The sequence below is a fragment of the Hyperolius riggenbachi genome, chromosome 12 (genome assembly GCF_040937935.1).
Source record: "Hyperolius riggenbachi isolate aHypRig1 chromosome 12, aHypRig1.pri, whole genome shotgun sequence".
Taxonomy (NCBI): domain Eukaryota; kingdom Metazoa; phylum Chordata; class Amphibia; order Anura; family Hyperoliidae; genus Hyperolius; species Hyperolius riggenbachi.
In genome coordinates, this window is record NC_090657.1 from 31,983,795 (window position 1) to 32,004,467 (window position 20,673).

At 46.0% G+C, this 20,673-nt stretch overlaps 1 protein-coding gene across 7 annotated transcripts in view; it reads right to left on the reverse strand.

The window, feature by feature from the left end:
• KRT222 (keratin 222) overlaps positions 1-20,673 on the reverse strand; it is a 119,067-nt gene that overhangs the window by 21,305 nt on the left and 77,089 nt on the right. For all 7 annotated transcript variants that reach the window (XM_068262603.1, XM_068262605.1, XM_068262604.1 and 4 more), the window contains 3 exons: positions 13,727-13,897; positions 5,532-5,663; positions 2,054-2,274 (listed from right to left, as the gene is read on the reverse strand). In XM_068262603.1, the coding sequence (XP_068118704.1) occupies positions 2,054-2,274; positions 5,532-5,663; positions 13,727-13,897 (524 nt within the window). The remainder of the gene's footprint in view (positions 1-2,053; positions 2,275-5,531; positions 5,664-13,726; positions 13,898-20,673) is intronic.

Consider the following 20,673-nt stretch of genomic DNA (forward strand, 5'->3'; position numbering starts at 1 on the left):
ATATAAAATAAAACCATGGGATATCTAATAAAATGATTTTTAGGAGAAGGAGGATAAATGCAATTGTTTTTCTCATCAGTTTATTTTCACCTTGGATGTCCTTTAAGTATCCCTTTAAGATAGCTCTGCATAAAAAAAATGCCTGCAAACCTCAATGAACTGAAGCAATTCTGTAAAGAAGAGTAGGGAAAATTCCTCCACAACGATGTAAGAAACTCACAATAAAATTACAATCTTGATGTATACACAAATAGTTTTATCTTCAAATATATATGGTTAGTTTACCACTGGAGAAACTCCAATCACACTGAGAGTACTGGGGGATAACGGGTAAGGAGGCCTAACAGCAGCCAATAAACATTAGCATAAACCAGTTGGCACTACAGTGGCCAGGTCAGTACACTAGAAGCATAAGACCAAATTGTATGCAGTAGAATCCACTTATAGTAAACTACAAGGGACCTGGCCAAGTAGTTAACTACAGCACCAGTGGTGGGCCGAAATTTCGCATCAAAATTCGCAATTACGCATCGTAATCGTAATGAGAAATTTCAGAGAAAATCATAATTAAATTCGAATGTAATAGTAGTATTTCAAAATTTTGCGTAATTTTTTGCCGACTTTAGAGGTTAATAGCAAACCCCCCCCCCCCCCCCCCATACATGCTATTGCTACATATGTTAAGCAGAAAAGTGAGTATAAGTCACAAAAATAACTTTTCAAAAAGACCTTGTAGTTTTTGAGAAACTCGATTTTAAGAATGCAAAGAACAATCGTTTTTAAACGGTCATTTTTCTAAGTTTAAAAACCATTTTTTACTTTCATTTTTAAAATCGAGTTTGTCAAAAACTATAAGGTCTTTTTTGACTTGTACCCACAATTCTCCTTAACATATGTAGCAATTTTGGTGTCAATAGCCTGTATGGGGGTTTTGCTATTCACTGCTAAAGTCGGCACGAAATTACGGAAAATTTAGCGAAATTTTATGCGAAATTAGGAATGACTACACGAAATCAATTGAGTTTGCAAAGCGTAATTACGTATAAGCAGCATTGCAAAAATGTACGCGAAATTTTGCGAAATGGTAATTTGTTGATTATGATCATCACTATAAAGCACAAGTTTACTATATATGAATTTATCATACATTAAATATATATACTGGTGCATGGCCAGGACCTGGAAGCCGACTTTGCTATAGCCAGAGGTTTACTATATCAGAGGGACCCAGGGCCTATCAGGGCCCAGTGGCAAGGAGGTGGAGAGTAGAGCAGTAGCAGGGTTATACATTACCTTCATGGCACGCCCCTGTCACGGTACCAGGGTCATGGCACGCCCCTGTAATGGAACCGGGGTCAAGGCACGCCCCTGTCATGGCATTGGGGTCATGGCACCCCCCTGTATCAGAGTTTACTTGAATTTGATTTTACTGTATTTTAGATCTGTACCTGGCAGGGCCAGTTTAAGCCACACTGGTCCCTGGGGCAAAAGTAACTTGGGGCCACCCAATGAAAGTAAAGTCCAGGGGCCCCCAGGTGGCCTCTGGCTGCTCCCAATGGCCCCCGTTCAGTAGTTCAGCTGCTTTGAAATGTCTCACCTGTCCCGTCGGCTGCTCGGTTCCGATCTCCATCTTCAGCCCAGTTGCCTGAGCCTTCTCCATCCGGCGCATGTTATGGGTAAATAACATGCACCGGGCATAGAGCAGAAGTAGGCTGCGTGGCTGAAGACGGAGATCGTGATAGAGAAACTGCCGACACAGATGAGATATTTGAAGATAATAATAATATTATTATTATTACTATTATTATTATTAGATATTTGAAGGCAGCTGAAATACCGAACATGCAGGGCCACAGGGAGCAGTCGGAGGAGGCCACCAAGGGGATCCAGTGGAGTAGGCGGGCCTTGAGCGGTTGGGCTCTGGGGCAATTTCCACCTTTGTCTAAATGGCAGTGCCAGTCCTGGTGCCTGTTGTTTAGCCTAAGTTTTTATGCTAAATTAGGGTGAAATTATATTTTTGTAACAGAAGTGAAACTACACCTTAAAAACGAACCTGATTTCTTCACCTTCCAGCAGGCTGCGATATGCAGAGATCTCCTGTTCCAGCTTCATGTTGGTGTTGAGAAGCTTCTGGTGTTTCTGTATTTGAGTCCTAACCCCAGCTCTCACCTCCTGCAGTTCCTGCTCTAAGTCTGCAATCACCTCAGACAGGGCCTCAAGCTGCTTCTGGTGCTGCTGCTCTGAGGAATGCAGGGTATATTTCAAGCTTCTTTCCTTTTAAAAACAGAAACAGTAATAAACTTAGGACTTTTAAATTGAATTTTTTTTATCGGTATAGGTTTTATTGAGCTTTGTAAACACAAGTGAGCACAGAATAGATTGTATTTCAGCAGCTTCTGCAGAGGGGTGAGGTACATTTCCCTTCTGAGCCTCGTGTCACACTGAATTGCCCTCGGCCAATCAGTGAAGAACAGAAATGAGGGAGGAGGACAACAAGCTTTCCTCTCCCCGGCAATGTAGCAGAATAGAGCCAGGCTGAGATAAGATTCATTCCAGCAGAAACATTTATGATTATATTGGAATGCTTGCAATGCAGTGTCAGGATGCAGACTACATAATAAACACAGTGGGTAAATGGAATTTGATTTTATGGATGACAATCCCACTTTAAAAAGGAAATAAATATGGCATCTCGATATCCCTCTCACGTCAGGTGTCCTTTGACTGGCGTTTTACAACATTCTGCAGCAGCATCTTTTCTAGCAGAACGAAACGGCCAGATAGCAATGGGAAAAAAATCGACAAGTGTGTGGCCAACTTTAGTTATCAGTAGCTGCACTGTATAACCTTAGCAGTAGAGCGGTTGGATATCTGCAGTTGCAACAGACCTCTGCTGCTGTAGCCTTCCGTGTGCCAGTCAATCTAAAGTCAGGAAAGGCCGCTCCCATACTCCTAGCCTGACAAGCTCCCATTAATCACTAAACTGTCTTCTTTCAAAAGGCACACTTCAAAGTTTAATCTTTCTTCTGCGTCCTTCAAGACTTTGCCTCTTGGTTACAAATTTCCCATTTATTAAGTTAACTCCCCACAGACAAAACATAGCTCAAAATGCTTTGACGTGATCAAACATAGCTGAGACTAGCAGCTTTCTGCCTTGAAGATTGTGTCTTAGCTCATTAAATACTCGGGTAGCTGAAAACTGCAAAGTACTTTGTTTCAGCCACTGGCCCTTATTCAAGTCACTTTTTCTCCTTGGTGATAATAAACACCTTATCTATAAAATGCCTTTAATTTTTTGACAGTACATTCTCAACAATTTTTTTTTTTTACTTTTTCAATTGCAAAATGCTAGTAAGTTATTTTAACCTTTCTAGCATTAAGGATGAGCTTGACTCATCCTAAAAAAATTAGCTGGAATCGTTAAGGCTTTTCATACCTTGCGCAGTGCAATGCGTTCCACCAAAAGTGCCCAATTTGCTGCAAAAGCGTGTTGCTGGGCAACATGCGCAGCGATGTGCAGCGAACCGGAAGTCATGTTTGTCTATGGCAATGCATATTTTTTAAACCGATTAAGTACCAGCGGTCTCTGCCCGCCTTAAAGGGACACTTAAAGGACTTACGAGCCCAAAAGAGGAAAAAAATGTCTTTACCTTTGTGAATTTGTAACGCACGGAGGACGCCCTCCGCGCCCTCCGTACAGCTCCGCCGGGTCCCCGCTGCTTTTGTCCCCCCCGGCCGGACCCCGACCCCACAGCCCGGGTCGGGCGCTCCTTCCTCCACAAATATGGCCGCCGGAGGAGGCCGCGGCTGCGCAGCCACACTCGCGGCGGTGCGGACTGCGCAGCCGCGGCCTCCTCCGGCGGCCATATTTGTGGAGGAAGGAGCGCCCGACCCGGGCTGTGGGGTCGGAGTCCGGCCGGGGGGGGGGACAAAAGCAGCGGGGACCCGGCGGAGCTGCACGGAGGGCGCGGATGGCGTCCTCCGTGCGTTACAAATTCACAAAGGTAAAGACATTTTTTTCCTCTTTTGGGCTCGTAAGTCCTTTAAGTCAAACAAAAAAAATTAGTTTTACTCACCTGGGGCTTCCAATAGCCCGCTGCAGCTGTCCAGTGCCCTCGCCATCTCCCTCCGATCCTCCTGGCCCCGCCGGCAACCACTTCCTGTTTCAGTGACAGGAGCTGACCGGCTGGGGACGCGAGTGATTCTTCGCGTTCCTGGCCACAATAGCGCCATCTATGCTGCTATAGCATATATCATATAGCAGCATAGAGGGTGGTAATGTGTCTGGGAACGCGAAGAATCACTCGCGTCCCCAGCCTGTCAGCTCCTGTCACCGAAACAGGAATTGGCTGCTGGCGGGGCCAGGAGGATCGGAGGGAGACAGCGAGTGCACCGGACAGCTGCAGGGGGCTATTGGAAGCCCTAGGTGAGCAAAACTCATTTTTTTGGTTTGACTTAAGTGTCCCTTTAAGGACCAGAGACCACTGGTACAGACACTAAGGAATTCCAACGAATCGCCGGACATACCCGCTGCCACCACCGCCGCACGTCGGGAACCTGGGCCACTCTCTTTGATGGCTGTTCCTGTGAGCCGGTCAGGAGCCGCTTTCATTGCCTCCTGATCGTGTCTATCAATGTAAGCCAATGGGAGTTGCTTACATTGATAGAAACGGCACAGTGAAATCGGCTCCTAACCGGCTCACAGAGCTCTGCAGTCATAGAGACTGGCGGGGTGAGTGATCTGCGATGGGCGACAGTGGCGAGATCAGCGAGAGCGACGTAAACCGCGGATACGTGCAGCAGGGGTAAGTTGAAATGTACGCCCTGGCAGCCAGATTAGCATTAAAACAGGGTGTAGATTTCAACTAGCGTGGTCTGAAAGTAGTTAAAGGGATACTGTAGGGGGAGGTCGGGGGAAAATGAGCTGAACTTACCCGGGGCTTCTAATGGTCCCCCGCAGACATCCTGTGCCCGCGCAGCCGCTCACCGATGCTCCGGCCCCGCCTCCGGTTCACTTCTGGAATTTCTGACTTTAAAGTCAGAAAACCACTGCGCCTGCGTTGCCGTGTCCTCGATCCCGCTGATGTCATCAAGAGCGCACAGCGCAGGCCCAGTATGGTCTGTGCCTGTGAAGTACACTCCTGGTGACATCGGCGGGAGCGAGGACACGGCAACGCAGGCGCAGTGGTTTTCTGACTTTAAAGTCAGAAATTCCAGAAGTGAACCGGAGGCGGGGCCAGAGCATTGGGGAGTGGCTGCGCGGGCACAGGATGTCTACGGGGACCATTAGAAGCCCCGGGTAAGTTCAGCTCATTTTCCCTCGACCCCCCTACAGTATCCCGGTGTTATCATTGCGGCGCACATGTGTGGAAGAGTATTTTTTCAATACACTTTTTTCAATCCACGCAGTTTGATTTTTGACCACAGGAAGTTCGATGTAGTGCGATGCATTCATCGCACCTAATACCGCTGGTTAGCAGTGTGAAACCGGCCTCTCTGTTCCATCAGCTCATGCTTTATTCTGTGTTTACCATGGCTTGGAGAGACTCAATCTCAGCCTGAAGGGTTTTGTATTGTTTCCTGGCTTCACTCAGATTGGCTCGGGCAGCCCTTAGTTCCTCTTCATCCTTCTGCATCTTCCGCCTGGCGTCTTCCTCTTCCAGCTAGAGGTAAATGAAGTGACATGTTCACAATGGAAATTATCTTACAGTACAAAAGGTCAGCAGCTAACAACACAGCATATCTGACGAGGGGGAATTGGACAGTGACGAATGACAGGTGTATTCTTACTCTCCGGGAGGGGACGTCTTTCTGCCAAGATATGTCTGTTAACCTGCCTGGCATTCTGATTCCCGTTTCACGTTTTTTGTGCATATTTTTTTTTTTTATCATGTAGCGATTTCCCCCTCCCTGCTTCCTCCCTCCCACCCCTCCGATCGCCACCGGCGTTAAGACCCGTCCGGAAATCCCGTTCTGAACGGGATTTCCTTCAGGGCTTCCCCCGTCGCCATGGCGACGAACGGAGTGATGTCATCGACATCATGACGTCACAGGGAGTCCCGATCCACCCCTCAGCGCTGCCTGCCACTGATTGGCCAGGCAGCGCACGGGGTCTCGGGGGGGGCCTGTATCGTAGCGGGTAGTGGCGGATCGGCGGCGAGCGGGTAGGACACGCAGCAAGCAAAGTGCTTGCTGCGTGTTTTAAAGAAAATTATTCAAATCGGCCCAGCGGGGCCTGAGCTCAGCTCGTCCAGAACGCTAGGGAGGTTAATAGACGTAGCGTCTGGAATATAATCAGAAGAGTACCTTCTATTTCACAGAGGCGCTTATCGTGACCTTGAGACTGTACTGTGTGTACTCCTATATTTTATTGCATGAGGAAGCGAGAATATACCTGCGAAACGCATTGCAAAAGCCCCTGGAGTGTACCAATAAATTTGATTGTTTTGAATACACAGTTTTTGTGTCTGCCACTGTCCACCACTGCCTCCTAAGCAATTTTAAAAGTTTTAAGAATTGATTTTATCCTGTTGGCGCCTCTGTTCTTCATTACGTTATACCTTCTATTTCCAGATCTGAAACAAAAGATTCTTTTCCAGGGGTAAGGTGACAATATTGCCCCAGAAGGAATGCATTAGGGAACAGTCTTGTAAGGATGTGATTAAGTGGTTGCCCTTAGTAACCACAGTTTGCCACCAGCGGCCTCTAATGACCACTTGACATTCACAAAGCCACAGCAGTTATCGAGGTGGACCATAGACGTCTTCCTGCAGTTAGGCCTTGTTCACATTATAAATCTCCTGCGCATTCGCTGGTGATTTATAATGTGAAGCGATGTTTGTGTAGCAATATTTTGTTCACTTCCTGACATCAATCAGGAAGTGAACTCTTTGACCTTTTTCGAGCGCTTAGCGATTTTGCTATACTTTCTATTGAATCGCAAATGCTCTGGAAATGGTGCAGGAGCCGCGTTTGCGATTGGATAGAAAGCTCATTGCTGATGTGAGAACACTCAAATAAGCTAACATTGCACAAGCGCTTTTAAAGGATACCCGAACTGACATGTGATATGATGAGAAATTCCCCTTTTTATCTCTTTCCTGCTCTCAGAAGCCATTTTCTGCTAGGAAAGTGTTTTGTTGGAATTCCTTATCAGTGAGAGTCACACTGTAGTCACTTCCTGTCTGAGTCAGGACTGAGTCAGCAACTTACATACCTGATATTTAACTCTTTCAGGCAGAGACAGAAAAAAAAGGAACACAGCATAGTTATTTGTGTGCTAGGCACTGTACATACACATGTCTATCTCATCATGTCACATGTCACTTTGAGTATCCTTTAACCTCCTTAGCGGTAACCCCGATCGCCGCCGCCGCGCGCGCGCGCGATCGCCGCTATCCGGTGCGGCGCGCACCCCCCCCCCCCCAGACCCCGTGCGCTGCCTGGCCAATCAGTCCCAGGCAGCGCCAAGGGGTGGATCGGGTCTCCTAATGACGTCCCGACGTCGGTGACGTCATCCCGCCCCGTCGCCATGGCGACGGGGGAAGCCCTCCAGAAAATCCCGTTCTTTGAACGGGATTTCCTGATCGGAGATCGCCGAAGGCGATCGAAGCGGGCGGGGGGGATGCCGCTGAGCAGCGGCTATCATGTAGCGAGCCCTGGGCTCGCTACATGATTTAAAAAAAAAAAAATTTAAAAAAAACTGCTGCGCTGCCCCCTGGCGGTATTTTTCATACCGCCAAGGGGGTTAAGGCAATTTTTAAAATCACCATGGCTTAAAAATAAGCGAAATCACTCATTGGGTTCGTTTCACAAAAGCGTGATAACTGCTATTACAGCAGTTATCACGCGATCTGCCACTCGCAGAGCTTTTCACGCGAACAGCGTTAGTTCACGGGATAAGCGAAGGTTTCCGCGCAATGACATGCGCGTTTCACGTGAAATGCGCATGTCATCGTGCAGAAACCTTCGCTTACCAATGTGAACTAACACTGTTCACCTGAAAAGCTCTGCGAACGGCAGATCGCGTGATAACTGCTGTGATAGCAGTTATCACGCTTTTGTGAATCAAGCCCATAATGTGAGCAAGCCAATTTATTGGCTTCAATCAGAAATATAAGGTGCCTATCGTCAGCATTCTTTGTTATACAAGCAAAACAAGAATATAAATATCATTGCAGAACATGGGCGTCACATTGCAATCATAAGTCAGCACTAAGGAACTGACCTAGGTTCGGCCTTTGGAAACTTGATCCAGGCTACAGGAAGCAAAGATAACCTACAGCAAAGCTTAAGTTAAGCTAAGATGGAAAGAGAGTGAGAGTACCCACGAAACGAGGAGTTTCGCTTATATACAAATAAACTTCCAGTTTACCAAAGGTTAATCTGTGACATCACACTGTGGGTGTGTTGTGCATGTCAATCACATTAGGAGCTTTCTATTGGCTTCCATGGACATGTGATTGATAGCACTCACACTGCGCAGCTGCAAATGTTCCTAACCATATATGGAGCTTCCTTCCGTATTACCACAAACTTATGTTGATAAGCGTGGCAGAGAAGAAGAAGAGGGTCCCACCGAGAAGCGATAGGCTCAAGAAGGATAAGAGAAGCATCTGGAGCTTCCAGAGGCTTCCCTCTACTGGGTTAAATATCTCACTTTTTTGTTTTTCAAAGTCACAGGTTTGCTTTAAACGACTAATCTGTTAAATGAATAATACAAGAGAGGGCCTCATTGCAAGCCTGAAACAGAGCGCAATGCACTGAAACCACCTCAGTGGCATAAACAGCACATGCACTGTGTATTTACCAAATCAATAAAGGTGGCAATGGAAGGGAAAGGTTGGCCAAAGTGCACGGCTGGATTTATACTTTTTCCGCCCCTGGGCCAAATATGTTGGGGCTCCCTTCCATGTACAGCAGCACCCCTCCCATTCTATGTGCAGCCCCCTCTTCCATAATGTCCATGTACGGCAGCCTCTCGCTTTAATATACAGCTCTCTTGGGTATCAGCTTCTCCTTTTAACCCTCCTGGCGGTATGAAAAATTCCGCCAGGAGGCAGCGCAGCAGTTTTTTTTTCTTATATCATGTAGCAAGCCCAGGGCTCGCTACATGATAGCCACTGCTCAGCGGCATCCCCCCGCCCGCTTCGATCGCCTCCGGCGATAGGCGATCAGGAAATCCCGTTCAAAGAACGGGATTTCCTGGTGGGCTTCCCCCGTCGCGATGGCGACGGGGCGGGATGACGTCACCGACGTCATTGGGAGTCCCGATCCACCCCTCGGCGCTGCCTGGCACTGATTGGCCAGGCAGCGCACAGGGTCTGGGGGGGGGGCCGCGCCGGATAGCGGCGATCGGGCGCGGGGCGGAGGCGATCGGTGTGCTGGCGCAGCTATCAAAGTGCTAGCTGCGTCCAGCAAAAAAAAATTACGAAAATCCGCCGAGCAGGGCCTGAGAAAACCTCCTGCGCGGCTTACCCCGAACGAACGGGGTTACCGCCAGGAAGGTTAATACTTTCCTCCCCATTTGCAGCTTTCTCTTTCATATGCAGCAGCTCCTATTTCACATCCAGGTGCCTCTGTGGACTGCAGCCGCCCAAGGCCCGAGCCTTTGCGGCCTTTCCAGAAATTCGGCCCTGCCAAAATGGCAGTTTCACATTACACAGTCTAACACATAGGGGTGTATGTACTAAAGTGCGTTAAGCAGACTAGAGTGCATATCATTTCCTTTCTTTATCTAAAAAGTCAGTTTTTGGCCCTCCCCTGTTCTAGTGACATTAGATAATGAGCCTGTCATTTGGATCCTGAGGTAGTTTTTTTTTTACGATGTTCTCCGTAATGTACTGCTGGAAAAATATCAGTACCATATAAATGAATGATATCATATTATGCGATTGATTCACTAAACCGTAATAACTGATATCATGGTCACGCTATCGTTTTGAATTATTTCACACAGAAACATGACCATTTTCGCGTTTATCAGTTATCACGGTTTACTGAATCAAGCCCTATGTGTATTATATTTAAAGTGTAACTGTCGGGCATAAAATCAAAAATCAATTCTTTATTTTTATCTGGGAAACAAGTAATACGGATGCTAATCAGGCAATCCAAAAGTTAAAATCACTATTACTTTTCTTGTTAATAAATGATCATTCCCCAGTTTACCTGACTCTTATTTGGTACATTGCTGCACAAAGGAAGTTGCAGGGCATGCTGGGTTGTCTTTTTTAGCTTCTTTATTACCCCTCAGACTTAACTAATGTACAGAAGCAAAAAAAGACAACCCAGCATGCCCTGAAACTTCTCTTTTGTGTACCAAATTTTCTGTGTACCAAATAAGAGTCATGTTAACTGGGGAATGATCATTTATCAACAAGAAAAGTAATAGTGATTTTGCCTTTTGGATTTTCTGGTTAGCATCCTTATTACTTGTTTACCAGTTAAAAATAAAGAATTGATTTTTGATTTTATGTCCGACAGTTACACTTTAACATGTCACTTTTCAGTAAAAAAAATGCAATATCAAAAATGGAAGATAATTCCAGTGTTACAAGCTAGTGAAAGTAAAGCGAATTGAGCTTCCTAACGTCCCTACTACTCAGTGATGCCACCAGTCACATTAAATAACCAGGGGGGGCTCAGCGCATCTCTGAGCTGAGGCCATCCAGAGGCGGCCTGGTGATGCGCTGATCCCACTTTTTCTGCGCAATTCTTAAATTTACTGGTAGCGCGCCCAGGCTATGCATATGCATAGGTAGGTTTTAGTTAGTGTTAGGTCCCCTCCCATGGAGGAAAGACTTCTTCGACAGTGGGAGGGACAAGTACCTAACAAATTGCAAATTGTTAGTGAAACTAACATCCTCCAAGTGGTAGGCAGGTCATGTGTATGCTCATTGTGTATTTGAATCCCATGAGTGGGGTGTGCACTTTTTTTGCAGGTAAGCACTCATCTGTTTTTAAGTAGCGCTGTTCATTTCTTTGCTATGTTTGATTTAATTCTGGTCAGCTGCTCCCACTTGATAGTTTTCTTTGGTGTATATGCAGAGCCTCTGTTTGGGTTCAAGGTGCGTTTTGTAGTTCCTGGGGGGGCTCAGCGCATCTCTGAGCTGAGGCCATCCAGAGGCGGCCTGGTGATGCGCTGATCCCACTTTTTCTGCGCAATTCTTAAATTTACTGGTAGCGCGCCCAGGCTATGCATATGCATAGGTAGGTTTTAGTTAGTGTTAGGTCCCCTCCCATGGAGGAAAGACTTCTTCGACAGTGGGAGGGACAAGTACCTAACAAATTGCAAATTGTTAGTGAAACTAACATCCTCCAAGTGGTAGGCAGGTCATGTGTATGCTCATTGTGTATTTGAATCCCATGAGTGGGGTGTGCACTTTTTTTGCAGGTAAGCACTCATCTGTTTTTAAGTAGCGCTGTTCATTTCTTTGCTACATTAAATAACCAATAGGAAGCCCCAGGAACTAGAATGGGCTGGGACAGAAAAAATCACTTTCCGTATTACTTCAGCAGGCTATATCCCTGTAATAAAGGGGAGGAAGAGGCACCCAGGGCATAATAAAATTGTGTTAAAAATATATAAAATAGAAAAAGGTGAGCTAGCTTACCTCAATGAAGACAAATTCATGTGACTGATGAATTTTAATAGACAGACAGACATAGCACATTTACATTGCGCTTTTCTCCTGGTGGACTCAAAGCCCCAGATCCGCAGCCACTAGGTGCACTCTATAGGCAGTAGCAGTTTTAACCTCCTTGCCGGTTATCCCGAGCTCAGCTCGGGGTAACCTGCGTAGGAGGATTTCTCAGGCCCCGCTGGACCGATTTTCCCCCCAAAATTTTCCTGCACGCAGCTAGCACTTTGTTAGCTGTGTGCAGTTTCCGATCACCGCCGCTCGCCGACAATTCGCCGCTACCCGCCGCGCCGCCCCTCCAGACCCCTTGCGCAGCCTGGCCAATCAGTGCCAGGCAGCGCTGAGGGGTGGATCAGGATTCCCTCTGACGTCCATGACGTCGGTGACATCATCCTGCCTGGTCGCCATGGCGACCGGGGAAGCCCAGCAGGAAATCCCGTTCTGAACGGGATTTCCTGCTCGATCGGAGTGGATAGGGGGATGCCGCTTGTCAGCGGCCACCAGGGTTTACTACATGATTTTTAAAACATATTTTTTTTAAAAAGTGCTGCGCTGCCCCCTTGCCGCCAAAATTGGAACGGCAAGGGGGTTTAGGAGTCTTGCCTGAGGTCTCTTCACTGAATAGGTGCTGGCTTACTGATGTGCACTGGCAACTCATTTCGTGGGTCTACTCTACACCCACTTCCTCAGGACTAACAAAGTGCCAAAGGGTGCTCTAAGCTGAGTCTAAGGTGCCTCTGTGAAGCCTGTATTAATTAATAATTTTGTCACAGAGTTTTCACTGGTGGTAACTGATGCTTGTGTATTTTCACCATACGACCATTTTATATTGCTCAAGATGGTTTTGAGTGCAGTTGAATGCAGTCATCCAGTTAAAGCATAAAACCTGGGCTGCACAGTGGCATAGTTGATAGCACTTACACCTTGCAGCGCTGGGTCCCTGGATTGAATCCCAGCCAGGACACTATCTACGTGGCGTTTGTATGTTCTCCCCATGTCTGCGTGGGTTTCCTCCGGGCACTCCGGTTTTCTCTCACGTTCCAAAAACACGCAGATAAGTTAATTGGGTTTCCTCTAAATTGTTCCTAGGCTACAATAGACATACGACGATGTCGATGGAGGCGCTTTACTGGTTCTCGCACAGCAGCAGTTTCTCCCTGTAAAGCCTAATGAAGCGGGCAGAGACCCGTAAAACGCGTTGCAATAAGTTGGAGCTGTGAATAAAGGGAATTTTTGCTGATTCATTTGATTCCACCACTTCCTCCCTTTATAAACGTTTTTTAAACATTTTACTCTATTTTGGTGCCTCTATGTAGGGATTAGATTGGGAGCAGTTAGTGACCAGACTGCACACTCTGTACAGCGCTGCAGAAGATTTCAGCGCTATATAAATAATAAATAACGAAAACCTAAGATACACTGATGCTCATTTATAGAAACTAGGATACTTTCTTTGATCCTTATGGCAGCCATTTTTTTTTCAACAACTTACAACAAACAGTGAGAAATGACAACTGGAACCTCATTGGCTGCTCAGGTAAAGGTATTTTATTTGTTGGTCCTTCTGTATTAACCCCCTATTTGCTGCAGTGTAACTACGATGCAACGTCTATGGCAATCTAGCTGAGGAATAATCCGGTAACCACAGCAGATGGTCCAGGCAGATAAAGATAATATTTCACAGTTAGAATGGATGCAATACACACAGGCTTATAAAAGCAAATTAGGCATAGACTAAGTCCTCACTTCCATTACTTGCTGTGATTAGCGTTTAACTCAGAGTCTCGTTGCTAAAGGCCTGTAATCTGTTTACCTCAGCAGAATGGAATGAAGGCAGATCGCTAATACGGCTATATACCCATCATTATGCCATTAATCATGCATATTGCAAAGCATGCTGGGCATATCTTGCTGTGTAAGCATCACCCACCTCTGGCAGTATATGATAGTTACAGTTTATCTGCAATGCTATTGGCACTCCCTTCCCAGCCTCCCCTGCACTGAAGGCAGCACACAGGACCAGCAGGCAGGCAATGACTCCGCATCTCTTTCCTAGAAGGTGACCGGCCGCGTAGAACAGTTACCTGGCTCCTGGCAGAGAGGTCGCTGGGGATGTGACTGCTGCTGATGAGCGCCTCATAGTGTGCTCTGATCTCATTGAGGAGCTGGGACAGTTCCATCCTGCTCCCATCCTCCTCCTTGGCAAAATGAATATCATCGATAGGACGTATTAACTGCTGCATAGCCTGGACTGCCTGCAGAGAGGGAACCGGAGAGAGGGGAGAGAGAGAGAGAGAGAGGAGGGGAGACAGAACAAAAGAGACAATATAAACAGTAGTTCTGATTCAGCATTCACCACAATTCAATGACAGCTGAAAGTACAATAGAATGGATCTCTATTCAGGAGGGTTTTTTTATGGGCCACTGGCAGTGGCGTAGCTAAGGAGCTGTGGGCCCCGATGCAAGTTTTGCAATGGGGCCCTCCAAGCATTCTATACATAACAATTCATACAGCACACCAAACCTGCCAATGGCAACTACAGTGTCAGAGGTGCAAGAAGGGGATGGGGAACAGTTTGTTAATGATTACCAATATTCAAAGTATCTATAGAAGTGATTATTATGAGCACAGGACCAATAGAGAGCTAATACTGTAGTTGAGGGAGGGCCCTTTGGGGCCCAAGGGCCCGATGCGGTGGCTACCTCTGCAACCCCTATTGCTACGCCCCTGGTCACTGGCGTCCCTGAGAATGCTTTTATAGAGTTCTTAGAACGACTTTAGCGTAATTTCATTCATGTATAAAGGCCTGTACCCACTAAGGGCTGTTCACATTAGGCGCTTTACATCGATCGCGTTTGCGTCCGCGATTCGTCAGCCAAAATCTCACAATTTGCGATTGTGATTCCCATTCAATAGAATGGCAATCGCAGTACAATCGCCCCCGAAACGCATTTGCGATTAATCGAAATTGCAACCGCTGCAGTGTGAATGTGTCCATAGGGATACATTGTAGCAGCGCTTTGCTGATCGCCGGCGATCAGCAAAGCTCTGAACAATCGCTCCAGTGTGAACCAGCCCTAAGCGATTTTTCCAAACGATTTTGCGTGACAAATGATATCGAGCAACATTGTTTAATGAAAATTCGTCAAGCGATGTTTCATGATGAACCCCACCCGCTGCGGTTGTTCTTTTTTTAACGACTGCCATGTACAGTTAAAGCGAAATATAACCCTGCATTTCAACTTTGCTCTAACACATTATTTACAGTATATTATATGCAACCAGCATTTTTTTTTTTTACTAGACCAGCATTGGAAGGGTTACACAGGGCTTTAAAGTTCCTGGAGATTTCTGCAGACCATCCGAAACTGACATAGATACATTTTGTTTACATAAATGTATCTAAGTGTTGAATGTGACTCACTCTCTCTGACTGAGAAGGAGCTTGGAGGACAGCCAAAGAATGTGTAACATTTCTCAATAGATACATTTAACTAAATAGAATGTATCTATCTGAACTTCTGCATATCTCTCCATGGAACTTTAAACCTCTGTGTTTAACCCTTCCAATGCTGGTCTAGTAAAAAAATGCTTTTTCCATATAATATGCTGTAAATAATGTTTTAGAGCAAAGTTGAAATGCAGGGTTATATTCCGCTTTTAAGTCTTTTGCTGTTTTTTCCGCGATTGCATTAATGACCATTTACATGATCATCTGCCCAAAGCCGACGCTTGCGGGTTTGGGCGGATGGATCGGGAACGCTCGTTTGTTGACAGAGACCCCGATCCATCTGGCCGTGATCTGCCAGTGGGTACTTAGCTTAAAACAACTCACCTTTGTCTGACTATAGAACACTGTGTTAGATTTTCAACTAATGCTGGTATAATTAAATGTGGCTATCGATCAAGAGATTTGGCTGCCTGGCCCGACCAACCAATTCGATCATATTATCAAATCAGAAGAGAATCGAGTGTGTTTCAATATGCGGGATCGATAATAATTGACCGATATCTGGGTTAATCATGTGGATTTTTCGAGCAGGATGGAAGAAATCAGTCGATTAGAAAGGCATCAGCTGATGTTTAAATAATTTCGATCGACAAAGAATCAATTGAGCGTGGAGGTACAACATCGTTCAGACTGATTAGTGAAGATGTATCGCATAGGATATTGATCGACTTTCGATCAACTACACTGTAGTTGATCGCCCAATAAAGATGATCGCTTAAGTGATTGATGCAAAATTGCTGGATCAAATATTCTATTGAACACTGATCAAGAATGTGCATTCCTTTGCAATCCTGCAATAAATCTGCGGTGTGTCTACTTCCTGCTTTCATGGAAGCAGACATAGGGTTACCATCCTGTGTTTACAAATTAGCAGCTGTGCTGTGACAGAGGAGATTCCTGAGCTGACACAGCTGAGAGATTAAATTACACTGGTGATTAGTCACAGATGAGGGGGAATTACTTAGACAGGATACCCTCTCTACATTCATACAGGGTGCATTTCTTTGTGTTTTCCTTCTGTCCTGTGCAAGAGTTCAGGTCCACTTTAAAGTGAACCTCCAGACTAAAAATCTACTCCGCAGCACTGAAAAGGCTTAGTGTTTATTTAACAGTTTCACAGGATCAGAACTTTGTTTTTCTTACCCAAGCCTCATTTTTAGCTGCACAGAAGAAAACTGCCCGGGCATTTTTCCCCGATGCTGTGCAAAGCATGATGGGATTTCTGATGTTGTTGTTCTCGTTCTGCTGTTTTGGCGCATATTTGTTTGTTTCAATTTTGAATTTGAGATTTGAAGCCTAGCGGGCGCAGCTGGGAGGGGTGATCAGGGAACAGGACAGTTAGAACTGTCTCATGCTTCCTGTCACCTCCTTTCAACCAAAAAGATGGCTGCCCCCTTTAAATCACAAACATTTGCCTGTTCTTTTAAAAAAGGGTGGGTAAGAGATTATATTACCGATCTATTTTAATTAACATAACTACTGTAACTTAATGACAGTATGTTTGTTTAGGCAGAAGTTCCCCTTTAAGTAAGAGGGCTTTTTGTTCTCTTTTAGACCCCTATACTCTCCTCGTGGTTTCTGGTTCACCATGAGCTATCTGGGTATTCCATAAGAAGTAAGGGCTTGTTGCCCCAAAAAGCATTGTTTTATGAATGATGATATGATTCGAGTTTACAGGGAATCAGTAATGAGCGATCACTGCATTCCTCCATTCTGATAACCTGCTTAATGTTTACATTACGAGAATACTGAGATCACACACGTGTAACAGGAATTGTCTTGTCAATTATGCCACACTTGCTAAAACTCGCCATAGGAGAGAGTCTTTCCTCGAGGCAAATGCTACGCGGTAATCCCTGAACATGTCATTAACAGAGCTAAATTATCTTTATTGTGGGAACATGTAAGGTGATTATATCCATAACAGTCTCATAATCGGCTATTTGTATACACATTGTTTGTGAAGTAAGTCTTAATAGAGTGGTGTAGAGTACTAGTGTGCATTTAGGGATGGTCGGTGAGATGCAAATAATTCTGAGTTTACTGATTTTATGCTGATTTTTATGTAACTATATGCAGCTTGAAAATGGAGCTATAGAATCAGGGGCGCCTCTAGGCATAGGCAGTACAGGCCATTGCCTGGAGTGCCAGCGGTCCTGGGGGGTACCATGTTGTTGGATTAAGCCCTGCCCCACATTAAGCCCTGCCCCCGGACTAAGCCCGCCCCATAGCTGTGCCTCTTTCTGTCCTCCTTTGTGCCTCCTTTTGTCCCCCATTGTGCCTCATTCTGTCCCTGTGTGCCTTCTTCTGTCCCCTTGTGCCTCCTTCTGTCCTCCTTTGTGACTTCTTCTGACCCTCGTGCCTCATTCTGTCCCCCTGTGCCTCCCTGTGTCCCCCTGTGTGCTTTCTTCCTTACATGTATTTTTTTCCTAAAGGCTACTTTCACACTAAGACGTTGCGTTAGATGCTACGTTTAGGTCGCATAACGTGCACCTGACGCAACGCATAGTGTGGTAGAAGCTGGACGTCAGATCGAGCCGCGTTAAGCGTCCTGTGATGCCGTGATGCGTACTCTTGGACGCATGCGGCATCACGTGGTCCCGCCGGCCAATCGCCGCACAGAGCGGCGCTCCAGAAAGTAAAAACTGCACGTCACACCGTGCAGTGAATATTAATTAGCCATGTGCCTGGCCGAGGAGGAGGAGGGGGAGGCCTCCTCCTCCAATACTACTGAGCATGTGCAAACAGTCTAACGCGGCTTAGCCGTGTAGAACGCACAGCATGCAGCACTATGAAATAACATGAAGCGGTACAATGTAACGCAACGTGGGCACTGTGAACAGCGCATTAATTTTTCATTGCTATGCAGTGGGCTGCATTACAGGCTGCACTGACGTGCGCCTGTAACATCTTACTGTGAAAGCAGCCTACATGTATTTTCTAATGAAACGCTGCTGCAATAAGTGTAATTTCTGGTGAAACACTGCCGCATTACAATTATTTTCTGGTGAAACATTGCCGCATTGTGGTTATTTCGCTGCCACATTACGGTTATTTTCATGGGGGGGGGCACCATGGGGTTTCTTGCCTGGAGTGACAAAATGGCTAGAGGTGCCCTTGTATAGAATTAAGCAGCTGCAGGATTAGATTGGTCCGTTTTGAAGCTGCATACAATTTGCATAAAAATTACCATAAAGTCTGCACAAACTCAGAATTGACCCTCCATATGCACACTGCTGGGGATTCACAAAGCATTTTTAGTGATGTTATCATTTTCTGACTTAGTCAGTGGCATAGCAAAAGGGGGTTCAGAGGTAGCCACCGCCCACCGGATCTGGGACCTCCCTCAAGCACAGTATTAGCTCTCTATTGGTCCTGTACTGATAATAATAATTTCTTTAGATGCTTTGAATAGTAGTAATCATGAATAAACCGTTCCCCATCCCCTTCTTGCACCTCTGACACTGTAGTCGCCATTGGCAGGTTTCGATGCGCCATATCAATCATTATGTATAGAGTGCTTGGGGGGGCCTCATGTAAAACTTGCACCGGGGCCCAAAGCTCCTTAGCAGCGCCACTGGACTTAGACTTGATGCACTGAATGTCAGTTACCATGCATTATTATCAGGCAAATGATATGGAAGCTGCTAAGATGAAATACAGAATTCAGTGCTGCAGAGTTGTTGTCTTTAGACATTAAAGAGGAACTCCAATGAAAATAATGTAGTAAAAAAAAGTGCTTCATTTTTTACCATAATTATGTATAAATGATTTAGTCAGTGTTTGCTCATTGTAAAATCTTTCCTCTCCCAGATTCACATTCTGACATGTATTACATGGTGACATTGTTACTGTGGGCAAGTTATGTAGCTTCTCCTAGCTGTTTTGGCTGTGAGAGACAGCTGTAAACAGCTAATTCCTGTCTGTGAACATTGTTACATTGTGGCAGTTTGCCCAGAGTACCGCGGTACTCAGAGCTTCTTGTGGGAGGGGTTTCAGCACAAAATCAGTCATACAGCGCCCCCTGATGGTCTGTTTGTGAAAAGCATTATATTTATCATGTAAAAGGGGGTATCAGCTACTGATTGGGATAAAGTTCAATTCTAGGTTGGAGTTTCTCTTTAAAGGTGGCCATACATGTAGCAATCAGCAAGGAAATGAGCAGCGCTACTTAAAAACAGACTAGTGCCTACCTGCAAAAGAGTGCAAGCCCCACTTGTGGGGTCGAATACACACCGAGCATACACATGACCTGTCTACCACTAGAGGAGGATGTTGGTTTCCATTAACAGCTTGCATGCAACCTATTAAGTACTTGTCCCTCCCACTGCGAAGAAGTCAATCCTCCATGGGAGGGGCCTAACACTAACTAAATCCTAACCTATGTATATGCATAGCCTAGGTGCGGCTAATCAAATAAAATCGAAAATTGAAAATTGCGCAAAAGGTGCAAGCTGTTAATGGAAACCAACATCCTCCTCTAGTGGTAGACAGGTCATGTGTATGCTCGGTGTGTATTCGACCCCACAAGTGGGGCTTGCACTCTTTTGCAGGTAGGCACTAGTCTGTTTTTAAGTAGCGCTGCTCATTTCCTTGCTGTGTACTAATGTAATTTGTTTTTGGTCAGCTGCTCCCGCTTAACAGCCATGCTTTTGGTGTATATGCAGAGCTTCTGTTTGGGTTCAAGGTGCGTTTGTAGTTCCTGGGGGGGCTCAGCGCATCTCTGATGGAGGCCATTCGGAGGCGGCCTGGTGTTGCGCTGATCCACCTTTTGCGCAATTTTCAATTTTCGATTTTATTTGATTAGCCGCACCTAGGCTATGCATATACATAGGTTAGGATTTAGTTAGTGTTAGGCCCCTCCCATGGAGGATTGACTTCTTCGCAGTGGGAGGGACAAGTACTTAATAGGTTGCATGCAAGCTGTTAATGGAAACCAACATCCTCCTCTAGTGGTAGACAGGTCATGTGTATGCTCGGTGTGTATTCGACCCCACAAGTGGGGCTTGCACTCTTTTGCAGGTAGGCACTAGTCTGTTTTTAAGTAGCGCTGCTCATTTCCTTGCTGTGTACTAATGTAATTTGTTTTTGGTCAGCTGCTCCCGCTTAACAGCCATGCTTTTGGTGTATATGCAGAGCTTCTGTTTGGGTTCAAGGTGCGTTTGTAGTTCCTGGGGGGGCTCAGCGCATCTCTGATGGAGGCCATTCGGAGGCGGCCTGGTGTTGCGCTGATCCACCTTTTGCGCAATATACATGTAGCAATGATGGGCAGATTCGACCAAGAGACAAATCTCTGTCTGATCGGATCTGATTAGAGAGAGATCTGTCGGCTGCCCATACACTAAAGGCCGATTCCCGATCGCTTTCATGCTGAAACTGATCAGGAATCAGCCTTGTGATGCCGCATCTGCCGCCTCGCTGGCCGACGCTGCCCCCCCTCATAACAAATGTGCCCCCCCCCCCCCAGTGCCTGGTGTGCTGTACTTTACCTGTCCATGTGCACCGCTGGCTCTGGGCTC